The following is a 16,814-nucleotide window of genomic DNA, read 5'->3' as shown; positions in this document are numbered from 1 at the left end:
CGACAAATAGCATTTGTCTAGTATAGTCCATAAGAGGACCACACTCCTACTGAATTTATGTTTCATTGCATAAAATGCTTATACAAGCTCTCATAAAGCCTTTAACGGCTACCTAAACCTAACAGAAACAGCTAACGATCCTCACATCCACCCTTAATGGACGACTTAGTTCTGAGACCCTCGAAGGATCCCCACTATCTAAATAGTATACTATTCCAATTTATCACTCTAAACTAATAGTTTGCTATCTATTTTACTGTTTTGCAGTAGGTAGCAGTAAATATGACGAATAGATCCTCGGTGATTGTACATTAGCTGAGAGGAAGTTGTGTCCTGTTGATATGCACAAAAATTTCAGCACAAAAGTAATTTGTATTTTGCGCAATATTGATGTATAAGTGACTTCAAACACTGTTTAAATGCATTTGGCTAGAGGTGAGCAATAAATAACTTACAATTGTGGGCACCTTTCAGGTGAAAAATGGACAAAACAATAAATATATTTATTGGCTATGTATGATTACCAAATATTATGGTCAAGGTTCAAAAATCATCTCGGCCAAGGTACTCGGACTTTGGCCGAGGCGAGTTATTCGATCGAGTCCGTGTAACTTGGCCGAGTTCATCTCATCTTATAAAAAAAAAAAAAAAAAAAAAAACTAAAATAAAGTATATATAATAAAGTACTCATTTTTTATCACAAATGTCAAAGTACAAGTGTGCATGGTAAGCAAAAAAACCATGCCACCACTTATGATTATAAAGTGGGACGTAAAATATCTATAAAATTGGTAGGGTGAGGCCGAGTAACTCGGCTGAGCCAGTGTAAAATCATGGCAAAAATTGGGTTGAGAAGATGAATGCTTTTCATTCTACTATGATCTGGGAGTTAGCCCACTTATTATGCTTTCTGGATTCCATGCCAAAGGTTTTGATAATGGAAACTAAAAACAGCCACCCCAACTCACATTTAACAGGATAAGGAAAGGAAAAGCCTGTATCATCTGGAAAAGAGAGGGCAGAGCAGGGTCAGTCCCCCTTTAAATTGTATCTAATGGAAAAAGAAAGTAGGCGTGGTGTGGTGGAGAAGAAAAAAGAAAGAATATTTATAAACAAGCAACTCAGGAAAAAGGGAAAGTAGAAAGAGCATCCCCAAAAGCATTGTTGCGATGCGATGCAATGTATTGTCACAACAGGATTAGCATAAAACGCTTTAATACCAAGCAAGCATTCTTTTTTCCCAATGCAAGGTGTCATCACTTTCCTGCCCATGCCCCTCTCTCTTATACCAACATCATAGAAGGAGGTAAGGGTACGTAAGTCAGACAAAATAGTTAGCGGGAGGTTCTCCATGTCTTTCCTAAAATAAAGCCAATTTGTGCTGTATGAAAAAGAAAATTGGCGACCCAGGCGTTTTATTCAGGAAAGTAACGGCCGCCCTAGAAATAAAAGGGAGAATGGAAGGTTCAAATACAAATAAATAATGAAAAAGAAAGAGGAAGGATGAAGAAAAAGCGAAGGGCGGAAAGAGAGAGGGGAGGGGAGCAAGCCTTTGAAGAAGAGGGAGAGGGAGAATGGTGTATAGGTTCAGCAATAGCGTGATAGGAATCCTAAACCTCTTCACACTTGTAGCCTCAATTCCAGTCATAGGAGGGGGGCTATGGCTTGCAAGGAGCAGCAGCACCTGCCAGTCATTCTTGCAGATGCCCGTCCTAGTGCTGGGGTTCGTGATACTGGCAGTTTCATTAGCAGGGTTCATAGGGGCATGCTTCAACGTGGCGTTGGCACTGCGGGCCTACTTGGCAGCGATGCTTCTCCTCATCGTGGCCCTCCTCTCCCTCACCATCTTCGCCTTCGTGGTGACGAGCAAAGGGAAGGGTGTGGAGGTGCCGGGACATGAGTACAAGGAGTATCACCTGGAAGGCTACTCCCCGTGGCTGAGGCACAAGGTGACAGACGAGGCCAACTGGCGCCATATTCGGAGCTGCATCCTCACTTCGAGGACCTGCGCCTCTCTAGCCACATGGACACCACTCGACTATCTCCAACGAGACCTCTCACCAATTCAGGTACTTCGACTCCCTGTTTCTACCAATCTCTCTTTCTCTCAATCAACCATCAAACACTGTGAATCAGCATTTCCCGCTATCTTGTTCACTTCCTTCCTTGGAACGTATACATGCAGTAGTTAAGAGAGGGGCTCTAATCAAGTGCAATTTACATACGTTAATACCAAGATTCTGTTCAAATATGCAGATATTACATGGTTACTATAATGCAGATATTACATGGTTACAATATTTTATCCATTGCATATATGCTTCACTTCAAATGACACCATCCAAACAAAGTAAGGACCTAAAAGATCGAATGAAAGGATACACTGACAAGTAAATCCCTTATGAATTCTAAAGTATTATTCTAATTAAAGAAAATTCATCATTGGAAGGGAATCTAAAATGTGTAGTACTTATAACAAGATATGCCCATGCAAACACTATTTTGAGTAAAAAATATTTTATGTATGCATAATATAATTAATTTAATTACGAGAACACTACCCCTGTGTCAAGATCTAACCCGTATGGGATAATTGGGGCAAGTTTATCAGGCACGTCTAGGATTGAATTTTTTATTTTTTATTTGAGTAAATGGGAGAAATTTGGTTAGTCAAAAGATTTCCTATTGGAAGTGTGCTATCTATTTACTCCTTCGGGTAAAGCACGAGTTAGGAATATTAGGGATACTTTGCTTAGGTCTCAAATTTTAGGATATAATCTCTACAACCTATAGAATAATCTCATTAAAAAAAAAAACTTTCAAAATAAACTCTATGTACGAGAAAACAATAATATCTCAAGATTGAATAAGAACCATCCAATTTTTGAAGAGATAGATCTAAGTGCTAAAACACTCGAAATTCAATTTTATTTTCTTTTAAAAATAATCATCCAGTAATTCCTATAGGGTTTCTAAAATTTTAGGCTAAAAAAATCAGCCTAGCTAGGTATTTTGGTCGGGGTAGTAGATGTACAATATGCTCCCACAAGAGCACAATATATGTGCTTTATGTGGATACTTTTTGACAAAATTTAGAAATAATTTGTACCAAAAGGCTCTATGAATCAATGAAACCTAGCAGATAACCTCAAAAACAAGGAAACGAAATTGCCCAAATATTGGGTACGCAACTAAACCTAGAAAAATATTGCATGGACTCGACATGTGCTTGGAAGAAAAAGTCAGATCCAAGCATTTAATATCCTATATTTATTTTTCGGAAATACGCTCAAGTGATTCTAACTTGAATCTTAAAATTTTTGTATAAAAATATTATTCTTAAGTAGCTCTTTTTCCTAGGGTGCAAGTGTATAGAGTGCTCCCAAAGGTGTCTATTTGACCTCCTAGCCTTCAGCCCATTCCTTCTAGGGGTCGATTTGACCTCCTAGCCGTCAGCCCATTCCTTCTAGGGGTGGTCCAAGGTTCAAACAAGGGGCGGGCAACCACAGCCCAACAGTAGGGTCAGGGTGGGCTAATGTTAGCTCGATTCGGCCCAGCCATCAGTTTCTTTATTTTTTCCTTCTTTTCTTTTTGGCTGGCATGGCCCTGATAAGGTTATTGTCGTGCCTGGGCCACTAGCAGCATTGGGACTAGGGTAGGACTAGGAATAAGGCTGGCCCCCACCCTGGCTCGGTCGGTTGCTTGCCCTAATTCCTCCAACTTTTTAGGAGTGTGTGTCGAGTATTTCAATTACATTTTTTTCCTCTATATAGCAAATTGAATTCAAATTTTGTATGCCCACACTCCATATAATCACGCATTTATGAAAACTATAAAAATATAATAAGAAAAAAATGAGCAAAATATCTGTACAAATTTCAAGGGCCATCTAGTTGTTTGGGTCATTTTATCTATTTAAACTTATTATTATATTTTTTAGTGCGAAAGATGATGAGTGTGAACACAAAAAATTGAAATCTGTTGTATTGTAAAAAATTTAAATAACATATAATATAAAATTTAAATAGTTAGACATAAGCATAAAATATGAAAATTTGAATTTTGAGAATAATTTTTAAATTTTATTGAAGTAAATTTCCGTTGTATTTATACAACAGAGAAGTAGGCAGTGGTTTTACATTTCCTTCGTGTGGGAGGAATGGAACCCATGTCAAGGGAGTCCGGGGGAGGTCTCCTTTCTGAAATAGGGTGTCTTGAACGGGGGCAGCCGTATGGGGTCCTGTAGGAGTTCGGCATGTTAATCACCAAAAGTTTATATAGGGTTACAACTTTATACTACAGAAGTACAATACATCTAAAAAATCCAATAGATAAAAGTGTTCTGAAGTTGAAAAACTATCCAATGGATCAGCTCAATGGATGTAAAGAAAAAAAAAAATTCTAGTCCTAAAAATAGTGCATCTTGTAACAAACAATCTGGACTGTATGATTTTTCAAGAGTTTATAGATCCACTCGATTTGCATTGTGTTTCAAATTTTGAATTTCAACATAAATTTTCAAGTCACAAAAATGTTCCGAACACAAAAACTGCACCTTTCTACAAAATTTAAAGTTGCAGCCTACTTGTATAGTTTAACGGGGGCACATTATACAAACCTCACCCGGCATTATTTACATGCATTTTCTTTTTATAAAGAAGCAAGACTTCCTTTATTATACTTATAGAAGTAGGTGTTAACGGGTTTGGACCAGTCCGTGGGCTTAGTTTGGACCAGGTTCAAGCCGTATGTTAAGGCCTGCACGGCTGGGATTCTAGGTCCAGCTTATTTTCAGGTGGCACCTGGACAACCACTAGCCAAAAAAGTTTGAATTCTACACTCCTCAAGTTATGAGGGTGAAGTTTTTAAAAGGCCTAGGCTTTATAAAAGAAAATAAACCCTCACCTCAAATCTTTATTCAGAAAGTCCTTTCGGCAATGAAACTTTTTATGATGGCTCTAAAATCAATTTTCATTACTAATAATAAAATTTGAAACTAAGAAAATGGTACACATTTTGCAGATCTTTGAATATTATTTTCAAAGAAAAATGGATGGTTTAGATAGTTTGTTATAATATACACTATTTTTAGATCTTAATTTTTTAATTGCTTTTCACAACCATAATGTTAAAGCTAAGATGATAGATGTAAAGCTTTTCCAATGCTTGAGTTGCAATTGTCAGTAAGTTATGAGGTAAGGATTTACTTATTTTGATAACTGCCCTATCGAACTTGACTCCAAATAAAAATAGTTTTTTTCAATATTTGTATGGGCCTCAGCCAGCCGCGATTGTTTTGGGCATCGACCACAGCAGGCCTGCACGAACCAGCCCTTGAACATCATAGAAACAAGTGTGGCTATGCATTTTGCCGAGGAGGCTGTGGCCACGAGAGTTGTCCCTTCTGTAAAGGTCTTAAAAAAAAGGGTAATGTAGATCGGAACCAGCCGATCTGGATTGGAAGTGTTTTGGGCGAACCAACTCTCACTAAATACTGAGAACTGATTGGTTTCTCCGGTTTCTTCATGAGACGGTTGGTTCTGAACCATCCGGTTCTTTCAGAGAACCAGCCACAACTAGTTCCACTTTATTTATTTATTTACATTTTTAATGACCAGTTCGGTAGATTGGATCGCTGATCCCTACTGCCAATCCACCTAGGAGGAACAAAAATCCAGGTCGACAATCCAAGGCACCGATCCGTCTTTCTAGTCTTTGCCTTCTACATATGCAACCATCACCGATTCTCGTATGATTACTCAACGCACCCACATTTACTCCTTGAATATTGCACCTTCAGGTAGGGCTGCCACCTAGCAAGCCCAGATCGACACCCGGTGAAGTTCGGAACTAGTCTGGCTCGGCCAAAAACAACCGCAAATGTTACCCCAAAACTATTTTTCTTGGGAAACAACCTAAAGTGAAAAAGTTATTTTGTTGGGACCAAAATACCTCAATTTTAGCCCATAATTCTAAAACTTGACCCAATATACATCGGTCGGGCACAAAATGTGTTGGACTGGCTTGTGCCGGTTTGGTACAAAATGTGTCTGACTAAATTTTGACGAAAGGTACCGATCTGACACAATACGTGCCAGACTCGGCCTTTCACATTGGAATTATGCTGGTCAGGCTCAGAATATGTCAAACTGGTTCATACTGAAATTGTGCTTGACCAGCACCTAAGTTCAAGTTGTGCTAGACCGGCTTAGAGAGATAAAGTAAGAAACGTAGCTTAAAAAGAGGGCTTTTTTATTCCAAAAAAGTTAAGGTTTTAACTTAGAGATGGTTGCAAAAAAGAGTTGGGGTTAATAGTGTAGTATCAAAAATATTGAAAGCGTTTACCGAGAAAGTACAAATAGTGAGGTTTTTATAAATTTCCCTTTTTTTTTTTCGCGGTTGATTGTTAATACAAATAAAGGTGGCCCAAAAATTTTGAGCTCAAATGATCTGCCCAAAGTGAATGCTTTGCCTGTGGGTGCGAGAGCAACGAATAGTTCCAGTTCATTTAAAAGCAAATGGACTTATGCCCATGTCTTGTCCACAACTTTGCTCATGTGGTTTCGATGAGGTTTAAATGGAGAATCATGTTGCATGTTGCAGTCAGGCTGTTGCAAGCCGCCAACTTCATGCCAATTTGGAGCGGCAATTATGGGGGTTGCACAGGATCCGGATTGCTCGTGGTGGAGCAACACAGAAGGGTGGCTTTGCTACGAGTGCGACTCGTGCAAGGCAGGGGTACTCGAGGACATGAAGCGTAACTGGCAAAAACTTTCTGTCCTCAACATCGTCATCCTCATCTTTCTCATCTTTATATGCACCATAGGGTGTTGCGCACTCCGCAACACCCGAAGATCCGAGACGGACTACCCCTACGGAGATAATCACATGACCAAAGTTAAACCAAGATGGGACTTTTACTGGTATATTCCACATTAATTCTCTCATTTTATCTCTGTTTGCCGTGGTTGAAAATTTCTTGTGTTTTTTTTTTGGCAACATTGTGGTTGAAAATTTCCATGGACTTTTGTGGGTGCAGGTGGAGATGGTGGAAAGATAGGCAAGAGCAGATTTATTGAGTGTCTATGCGAGACTCTGGAGTCATTTTCATTTTCTCTTTACTGGTGTTTTCAAGAACACGACTATGAACAAACTTTTCTAACAAAACTTGGTGAGGCACATGTTTGAGAGAGAGTAATTAGGTAATGTTTTTGATGTGCATAATGTTGGGACGGTTTTGTACATATGTTCATAACTTGTGAATGTAGTTCATCAATATCTTTCTCACACTCATCCACCAACGTTGGAAGAGCAGAGTCATAGCGAGAGTATTGAGAAAGAAAGATGAAAATACATGTTAAAGTTCTTGGATTTTGTTAGTAATGTCCTTGGACTGTTATCACATAGATAAAGGTTTTTTAAGATAGCTTTCTTGGTGTTCTTTTATGGCTATGAAAACCCTTTTATATACCTATAATACTTTTGGGAAACGTTACTGTACTTTCCCTACAGCATAGAAGAACTATACCCTCCTACCATCCAGCCGTCCAATTTTGACGAGAGCCACTCATCGTTTGATCTTAGATCCGATGTCTCAAAGTATTTTATTTTTAGTTTTTTTTTTGACAAATTGTATAAATATGAAATTTGGTACGTGTCATCTTCTCATTGGGGCGCACCTACAAAAATATTAAAAATATTTTTTCGATAAAATATAATGATCAAAATACCTTTTAAAATTTTCAGGGGTATTTTGATCATTTTATTTTATTGAAAATTTTTTTTTATATTTTTTTGCTAGTGTGAGTTTAATAGAGGAATGGATGTCCAAAATTTGGTGTCAGAATAGTTTATAGAAAAATAATAATAATATAGAAACGTGACATTGTGATTGGGGCAATCTTAGCCCTCCATTAAGAATGGATGGTTGGATAAGCGGAAGTATGTAAGTTTTATGTTGTAGGGGAAGCGTTTGTCCAATAATCAAGTATATAAGTTTTATACTTTTTAAAAAAACATTAATCAAATTAATTAAAAAAATTTGTGGCATGTGAAGCGCCATGGCCATATCCGCACCAATAGAGATGAGGGGGATATTTGGACCGTCTATTTTGAAATAGTCCCATTCCTCCACTTGTCCTCACGTGAAATAGTAAAATACCATGTCTGGTCTCACGTTTCTCTGTCCTACTAAGTTGAGAACCTATGTCTCCCCTGGCCCACTTTTTTGGTAATTGATGAATTCATCGGTTGAATCCCAACGCGGTAGAAATGCAAAAACGTAAGGATCGAACATAGATTATGTACTTTTTTTCTATATGAATACCCTCTTCTGGTGGGGCCGATCTTTTCATTGCTTTTGTACGTGTTTATTTTGGGTTAAGAACTGCATGCCTGCAACCTCAATCCGATTTTTAATTGCAAGAAATCTACTCTTAAGAATCCAAATCTAAGGAGATCTTGATGAAATCTCCTTGGATTTGTGCTGTAAATGGTTAAAAATTATTACTAAAGTTCGTGGGGATCAATCATATTGCAGTTCAAACATAGATCATGATCTCAAAAGATCAACATCTATGAGAATTGATGGCACCAAGAAAGTAAAATAAAAATTAAATTAAAGAAAGAAAGCAAACTTACCTGGAGCCTAGTTGGTCTGGACACTCGGAACCCAGAATTGGCACCCGTATTAGACCGCAAATTGGTTTGTTACGTTCTCCTTCCCTTTTTCTTGAAGAATGGGTCTCTAGGGTATGTTCATCCTAAGGCCTTGATTTTGCCTGGGCATTGTCTTCCTATGGGTTATGAATTAGGATTTTGATGATTGAAGAGACTTAGGGTTGAAGACAATCGACATAGGGTTTGATCACCTAAGGTTTTCTAGGGTTTCCAAGTTATAGGTTCCATTGTTTTCTCTAGTCTAAAGAATGTTTTCTCTAGTTACTAAGGATTTTTCTAGGATTTTTGTTATAGGGATTTTTTATTATTTTCCTAAGATTTTTATAGGGAGTTTTTATTATTTTCCTTAGATTTTTGTTATAAGGATTTTTGATTATTTTCCTAAGATTTTCTAAAGATTTTTTGAGCATGAATTATACGAATGACGAGGGTTTATTCAATTCAATTGAGATTAAGATTTTTCTTTGGCTTCTGAAAACTCAGATATAGATAGAGTTGGACTAATGCCAGGACTAGAATGCTGAAGTCGATATCCAATCAAAACCTACTCAATGTTATTCTAAAATGTTCCAAATACTAAAAAATGATGCATTAGTTTTTCCATATTTTTGTTTTACGTTTCTCCAGATATTAGATATTAGGTTCTTGTTTTATATTTTCCCTTTCTTCCTTCGTCAATTGATATCAACGTCATGGGGCCTTAAGATCTATGACTTGTGATCCATACACCATGTCAACATCGCAAGACATCTAGCAATGCAATTTTGGAGCATTTGAATTAATAGAATCAAATATTTAAGAATCTCAAAGAAGATATTAGCAGGGTAATACTGGTCAGCCTTGGATCTCATCCTGACCTGGAACCCTGTTCGGGGTTGGCCCGGGGGAGAGCCCTTCCTTGAAGAATGCATGCGATCTGTGTGTGTGCGACTAGAACTAACAAAAGAAATATTTAGGTGGGGTAGGACCTAGCTCATGCGATGGGGTCGCGACACGCTTGGGCATTAAGCCTTCTTTGATCACAATTTGGAAAAACCCCTGCCTCTCTGCTCGGTTTGGCTCTGACTGCATTGCACTGTGCTGTGCCTTGAATCACACGTGTGTAAGATGGCTTGAAAGGGGTCGATGACCCTAGTTCTTCCTCAGAGGTTTTGAGAGTGAAGGGGTGGGTTTGCGAGGGTTCAAGATTAAAGGTTTTAAGAAAAAGAAAAGAGAGAAGAGGATGTGAGGGAAGAGAGAGGGAGAAGAGAGAAGATAAGAAAGGGGGAGAGCCCACTTGACATTCGGACAGCCTTCTGGAATCACCTCCCCTAGGAGGTATTATTAGAGGCAAAAGAAAGGGTACTAGACATGAAGCCTAGTTACCTCGAAGGATTCTTAGGGTCTTTAGACAAATGGGTTTGAAACCAGATGGAATACGCCTCAAAAGAGCCTCTTAAAGAGTGGTTTGAGACTAGATGAAGAAATGAGAGGTGGTCAAAGCAAGAGAGCAGAGTGAAAAGGAAAAAGAAGAAAGGGAGGAAGAAGAGAGAAGAGAGAAGAAGAAGAGAGAGGGAAGAGACCACTCAACTACCGGACAGCCTTCTGGCGTCACCTCCCCTAGGAAGTGTTACTGGGGGCAACAGAAAGGGTACTAAGCACAAAGCCTAAGTACCCCGAAGGATTCTTAAGGTCGCTTGTAAGGACCAAGATTTTCAGGTAGGTTGTAGTGCGCTGGCGGGTCATTGGCAGGGAGAGTTAGACCGCCGTGCGCAACAGTTTAGGAGAGTTGTGCGCGGCAGTGTGTGTGTGCCACCGTGCATGGCAGTGAGAGTGAGAGCCATGCGTGTGTGTGCTGCCATGTGCAGCAGTTTGTGTGTGCTGCAGTACACGACAGTGTGTATGTGCCGATGTGGGCGGCAATGAGAGTGAGAGCCATGTACGGCAGTGAGAGACAAAAGAAATGAGCGTCGCCATGCGCGATAGGCAGCTTATATTGTCGTGCGCAACATAGTTCAAGCCGCCGTGCGTAACATAGTTCACACCACCGTGCGCAACAGGGAGTTCATGCCGCCGAGTGCGTTCATGCCACCGTATGTGTTTTGGGCAGCAGTCGTGTGTGACTTCTAGCAGCCGTGTGTGACAATTTATGTGCTTCCTCTTTCATAAGCCTTGCATGGCACTTACAAGGCACTTGCATGGTACTTACATGGCACTTGCATGGCACTTACATGGCACTTGTATGGCACTTACATGGCCCTTGCATGACACTTAGCTTTTGCATGAATGCCACTTGGCTTGTGCATGCTGCCCTCTCCCCACTTTGCTTATAAGTACCCCTTCAAACACCCCTCTCAAGAGTTTTACACCCTCTCTTTCTCCCCCACGTTTTTCCCCCCTTTAAGCCTTTAGAGCCTTGGGCTTGAAACCCATCCTTGGAGCTTGGCTTTTGTGGAACGTATTAGGAGTCATTGTAGTACTGTAAGTAGATTCATTCTCCATGCTTTCATGCTTTGTGATACATGTTTTTGTTAGTTCATCTATGTATGAATTCTAAGCATAATTATATATGTGTGACTGCAAATATGAGTTTGAATATGCAAATCATCAAGTTTAAGTATGAATATTGATGATTTGAGTATGGATGTGGCTATATGTTACAGAATTTACGCTAGAATAAGCCATGATTTTCCAGGATCATGACTCTTATTTGGATGATAGATTAAGTATTGAATATATTTATATTGGTCATGAATATTGGTGGGAAAGCACCATTGTGTACCTATTTTAAGAAGAAAAATACCTTGTATTAATGCCTATTTTGGTTTGGAAGTTTCTATTCATTCATTGGTGTATGCTAAAACTTGGAAATGAAATTTCAAGAACAATACAGGTTTTTGTGTTGAACTTTTCATTTGTAAAATCATATCCAGTCGAGAAAAAACTACTTTAAAATAAATATGGGTGTTTGTACTTCAAAAATGATTTGAGAACAATGCTAAAATTTTTTATGGTTTGGGAGTTATGCTCCGGTTTGTATGAATATGTCACTATTGTGAGTTGCAATGAACTTCTAGAACTGTTATATTTTGTATTGACCTATTTACTGACCAAGTTGTATCCAAATGAACTCAAAGTAGTTTAAAAAGAAATATGGGTGTTTCTACTTCAAAAATGGTTTTCAAACCATGTTGAAATTCTTATGGTTTGGGAGTTATGCTCCTGTTTGTATAAATATGTCACTATTGTGAGTTGTAGTGAATTTCCAAAACTAGTGTATATTTTTTACTGAACTGTTTGCTAACTAAATCATGTGTAAATGAACTAAAACTAGTTTTAAAAGAAATATAGATGTGTATAATTAACAAATGGTTTTGGAACCATGTTGAAATTCTTTATGGTTTGGGAGTTCTGCTCCTGTTCGTATGAATATGTCACTATTGTGAGTTGCAATGAATTTCTAGAACTATTGTATATTTTGTACTAAAGTGTTTACTAACCAAATGGACTCCAAATGAGCTCAAAATACTTTAAAATGGAATATGGGTGTGTCTACTTAAAATTTAGTTTGGAAATCATGTTGAAATTCGTTATGGTTAGAGAATTATGCATCTGTTTGTATCAAGATGTTACTGTTATGAATTATTGAATATGCATGGTTGTAATGGGACATGCTTATAATATAGTGAATGCTTATGAACTCTTGATTAATTGTAATGAGACATGCTTGGGCATAAGTGAATGCTTATGAGATATTAATGTGCATGGTTGTAATAAGACATGCATATGATAAGAATATAACATGAAACACTACGCAATGGGACACCCATTAGTAGTGGGACCTGATATGATAAGAATGTAATGTGCTCTATTATGATGTGAGTATATGTAGGAATACATGCTCTGTTATGAAATGAACACCTGCTCTGTTATAAAAGGAATATTGGCTCTGTTATGAAATAAGTACGTGCTTTGTTATGAAATGAAAGCCCGCTATGATATGATGAAAATGTGATATGATATGATTATGATAAGTATTATGTGATAAGACTTGTGTGGTCTGCTATGTGATTCATGAGCACCTATTGTCTGAATAATTGTGCCGGTAGCTGCCTGATATGATATATGCACATAGCAATATGCTACTTATGTGATATCTAAACGGGCACCTACTGTGTGAATGATGGTGATGATAGCTGCCTATTTGTGAAGGGCACCTACTATGTGAATAATGGTGCTGGCAGTTGCCTGAATATACTTTTGATGTGATATGTGCGCATAGTAATATGCGGCTTATGTGATATATGTGAATGGGTACCTATTGTGTGAATGATAGTGCTGGCAGCTGCCTATTGAGTATGGCACCTATTGTCTGAATAATGGTCACGACATCTGCCATATTTCCCTAACTCTCTATGATAAGAGGGGAGTTAGGAGGAACATGTGTCGGGAGGGTCGCACCCCCCAAATTTAGTGAAATGTAAAAGGAAGAATATCGGATCTTGCAAGGCATGAGCTTATCAAAAGCCCCAAAGCGTGTTGGGAACTATGTGTGTGTGTGTGAAGGAATTACGAAGTGGGTCCCCCACTTGTCATTGTCTTTCATCTTAAATAATGGTAGAATTCTTAAATAATGGGATTGGCTTGGCCTGAAGAATAGAGCTTCTACTTCGGGAGTAGGTGATTGAGGGAGTGAGTTGGTTAGTATCTACTAATTATGTTTATGCATGTTATACTCGCCTACTGGTAATTATGATGATCTGTTATGATGGGGAGATTTAATGAATTGCTAGTTCATATGAGAACTTATAGCTGATTTGGGATTGCTCCACCATAAAAGGAATTACTCACAACACACTGCTAATATAATTGTGATATAATTGCGATATATGACTCTATGTTTGATTCTTATATGAATCTGGAGTATGTCCATGGGCCACTGTGTATAGGCCGGAACGCATGATACTGGATCTACTTAATGGGCTTTATAGGTCATTCTGTTTACTTCTATCCTTATAGATTTATAGCCACAGGTCGAGGACGGACGGGTGGTGATCGTGACTGGCGCGCTACGAGAAAGCTTCCTTGTGATTGTAGATGTTGGATGGTAGTTGGCCATATAGTTGTTTTTTTGTGAAGCTACGTATTTTTGTTTTGGGCCTTTGGTGCCTTGGATAATTTGTAATACTCTGAAATTGTACATATAGGTTTTGGTTTTGGATTGTCTAGTTTTGTTGTGGTTGTGTTGGACATTTTATCTTTATTTTGTGGTTTTCTTTGATTACCATTTTCTAAAAGCTTTGAGCACACTGTTTGAAGGCATTTTTCAGCACCTTGGGTCCCCGATGTGGAATAAAGGAGAAGCCAGTCAATAAAGCCCCGACTTATAGTGGAATTTTTGACAGTATCAGAATTGCCCCAGAACAGGTGAAAATGTTCCTAAGGACCTCAAAAGGTCACTTGTCAAGTTTTGTCATAATCCGACGTCTCTAAGGCAGTGTAGACGAGGAAACAATTTTGAAAAAATCGGTGTCTAGCATTCTGAAACGGACCCTGTAACATTTTCATAGCGTCAAATGGCTGTGGGGACCACCGCCATTGGATTTGACACGATTGAAAACCTTTAGGTGTCAAATTTTAGCTTAGACATATGTTTCAGGAAAAAATTATGGGCAAAAGACTGAGAAAGGGTAGGGCGCATGCTATTCCCGTGAGCCCTCCCTGCACCAATCTCCAGTAAAAGAGACTGGTTTTCACAATCACGACCAGTAACTTTAGAGACTCATATCTTCCTCGTTAGATACTCTCAAAGTTTACTAGCGTGTTCGTCTCGTCGAGACGAGTGTTTTGATATGTGGCACGTCTCGAGACGATGTTTGAGCAGGGAGAAACGCTAGAGAGAAGATGACGATTTGAGAACAAGAGTTGCAGAAAATCAGCAGTAGCACATCCCACTCGAGCGGTCATATCACGGCACTCGCGTACCCGATCGACATGAAAATAATTACATTACGTGTGTAAGGTACATGGCTATGTCTAGTATGAACCCGGCACATGATGGAGAGTTAGATTTCACGCATGAAGGCGTTAAAGTTGCTGTAGATTTTCGGCCTTCGGAATCCAAATTCTGGCCAAAAACCAAATATGTAAGATCTTTGTTTAGGTACGAACTCGAGCTACATTTGTTGCAACGCGATCGTGACGGCATGCTCAATGCAATTCAGTGAAAAAACTAAGAAAATACATCAAGAAATGAGCACACTATCGATCAAAAGTTTTCAAGATTCATGTAAATTTCGAGTCGCGTGATCGTGGCTTAAAAACGCGATCCATGGTTCGAAGTTGGTACCAAATCAATCGTCATGCCGAGCTCAATGAGAAATTAATCCTCTTTTTACCAAACGAGTGTTGGAGCAACCCCTAATCAGCTTGGAAAAATTACACACGTTCAAAGGCTACAATAAGGACTATTTTGGAATTTCATGTATTGTTGAGCAAGGGTAAAACCGTCATTTTGCACCTATTTTTAAATATTAGTTTAATTTCAATAAATTGTATTTTTCATCAATTAGGGTAAGTTTTGAGCATCCACTCATGTTTTGGGTCTTGCCCTATAAATACATGTTAAACCTTATTGTAAGGGACATTCAATTGGATTAATAAAAATTGAGAGTTAAGCATTGAGATTGAGGGCCACGTCTAGGAGAGAGAAAGAGGAGAGAGAATAAAAGTTTGGTAACCCTCGATGTAGGTAATTTTCTCTCTCCTCCTCTCTTCTCTCTTATCTTTTTTCTTTCTCTCTCTTATTTCTCCTCTTCTTCCTTTCTCTCTCTGCTTCTTCTTCATTCTTTCTCTCTCTCCTTCTTCACCATTTCTCTCTCTTCTCTCTAGACATGCATGACAATGAGCATAAACGTGCAGGTCTCAGTCTCTTCTTCTCTCTGTCGGTCTTCTCTGCTTCTATTCTCCGTCTGTCTTCTCTCTGTCTCTCTCTTCTCTACCCCAAACATGAACGACAGTAAGCATCATTGTGCATGTCTCTCTTCCCCTTTTTTTCTCTTTTATCTCTGCTCTCTTTCCTCTTTAATCCCTTCTCTTTCCTAATCCTTTCTCCCTCTTTCCTAATCTTCGTTCTTTTTCTCTCTCTATACTTTCCCTTCTTTCTCCTCTCTCTTTCCTGATCCCTCTGTCATTCCTTTTCTCTCTCTATTATTTCCTTTCTTTCTCCTCCCAAGTCATGCACAGTGGTGCCCATCGTCAAGCATGACATCCTCCCTCTCCTGGAACATGCACAGTGAGTTAGACCTTAACCCGAGTGGCGAGCCGGGCATCTGTTTGAGTTCCTTCCCCCATGTTGCGCACGACGATGTTCATCACCGCGCACGATATTTCTTCCCCTATTCTTTGATAAGGACATTGAAACGGGTTGTGTCTGAGTCCCTTTTGATGCGCACGGCGATGCTCATTGCAGCGTGTCTTTTCTTTTCTCTCTCCAATCTCTCACTCTCTTGTCATGGACAATGGAACCCATCGCCGTCCATATTCTCTCTTACCCCCTCTCTCCTATCATGGATAGCAGAACCCTATTACAATCCATGTTCTCTCATACTCTCTCTCCTCTATCATAGATGACAGAACCCCATCGTCGTTCATGTTCTCTCTTACTTTCTCTCTCCTCGCATGGATGACAAAACCTATCACCGTCCATATTCCTTCTCTCTGATTAGGTGCCTCGATCTTGCCCTCCGGATCTGAATGATAGGGCGGCACATGTCTTGAGTTTCGAGGGAAGACCAAGGATGTTTTTTAGATCACTCACTTAGGAATCTTGTTTGAGAATGGGAGCAGGTATTACCAACCGGTGAGAGAGAAATTTAAGGTGGATTCGGGACTTACTCAGGCTGACTCACCTGAACGCCCTCTTAGATCACGAAGAAAGCCCCCTAATAATAAAACTGGTTCGGAATCGCCTCCCTTAGCTTGTATTCTTGTATTTTCTGCAATCACACACATATATGGCAAAGGTTATAAGACGAGTGGGTCAAACCTCACTCTTTTCCTCTTTTCGCTTAATGGATTTAATGGACTAAATTATGATGCTCGCGCAACAGATCAAAGTGAAACTAATTCCATTGTGTGCGTAAGGTCCAGGGCTA

At 39.1% G+C, this 16,814-nt stretch overlaps 1 protein-coding gene and 1 long non-coding RNA gene across 2 annotated transcripts; both read left to right on the top strand.

Annotated features, from left to right (window-relative positions):
- The first annotated feature begins 1,539 nt into the window (after positions 1–1,539).
- On the top strand, positions 1,540–7,428 carry TET6 (tetraspanin6). The gene is made up of 3 exons (XM_006836405.4): positions 1,540–2,069; positions 6,604–6,923; positions 7,040–7,428. The coding sequence occupies exons 1-3, from the start codon at positions 1,575–1,577 to the stop codon at positions 7,077–7,079; spliced, it is 855 nt and encodes a 284-aa protein (XP_006836468.1). The 5' UTR covers positions 1,540–1,574; the 3' UTR covers positions 7,080–7,428.
- A 3,608-nt stretch (positions 7,429–11,036) lies between these two features.
- On the top strand, positions 11,037–13,908 carry LOC148780957 (uncharacterized). The gene is made up of 2 exons (XR_016061226.1): positions 11,037–11,139; positions 13,692–13,908. It is a non-coding gene; the product is annotated as an uncharacterized LOC148780957 (long non-coding RNA).
- Positions 13,909–16,814: the final 2,906 nt, after the last annotated feature.

The sequence above is a fragment of the Amborella trichopoda genome, chromosome 8 (assembly GCF_054954075.1).
Source record: "Amborella trichopoda isolate Santa Cruz 75 chromosome 8, AtrichopodaSantaCruz75HAP2 v2.0, whole genome shotgun sequence".
In the NCBI taxonomy this organism is placed as follows: Eukaryota; Viridiplantae; Streptophyta; class Magnoliopsida; order Amborellales; family Amborellaceae; genus Amborella; species Amborella trichopoda.
This window is presented reverse-complemented; position numbering and strand designations above follow the sequence as displayed.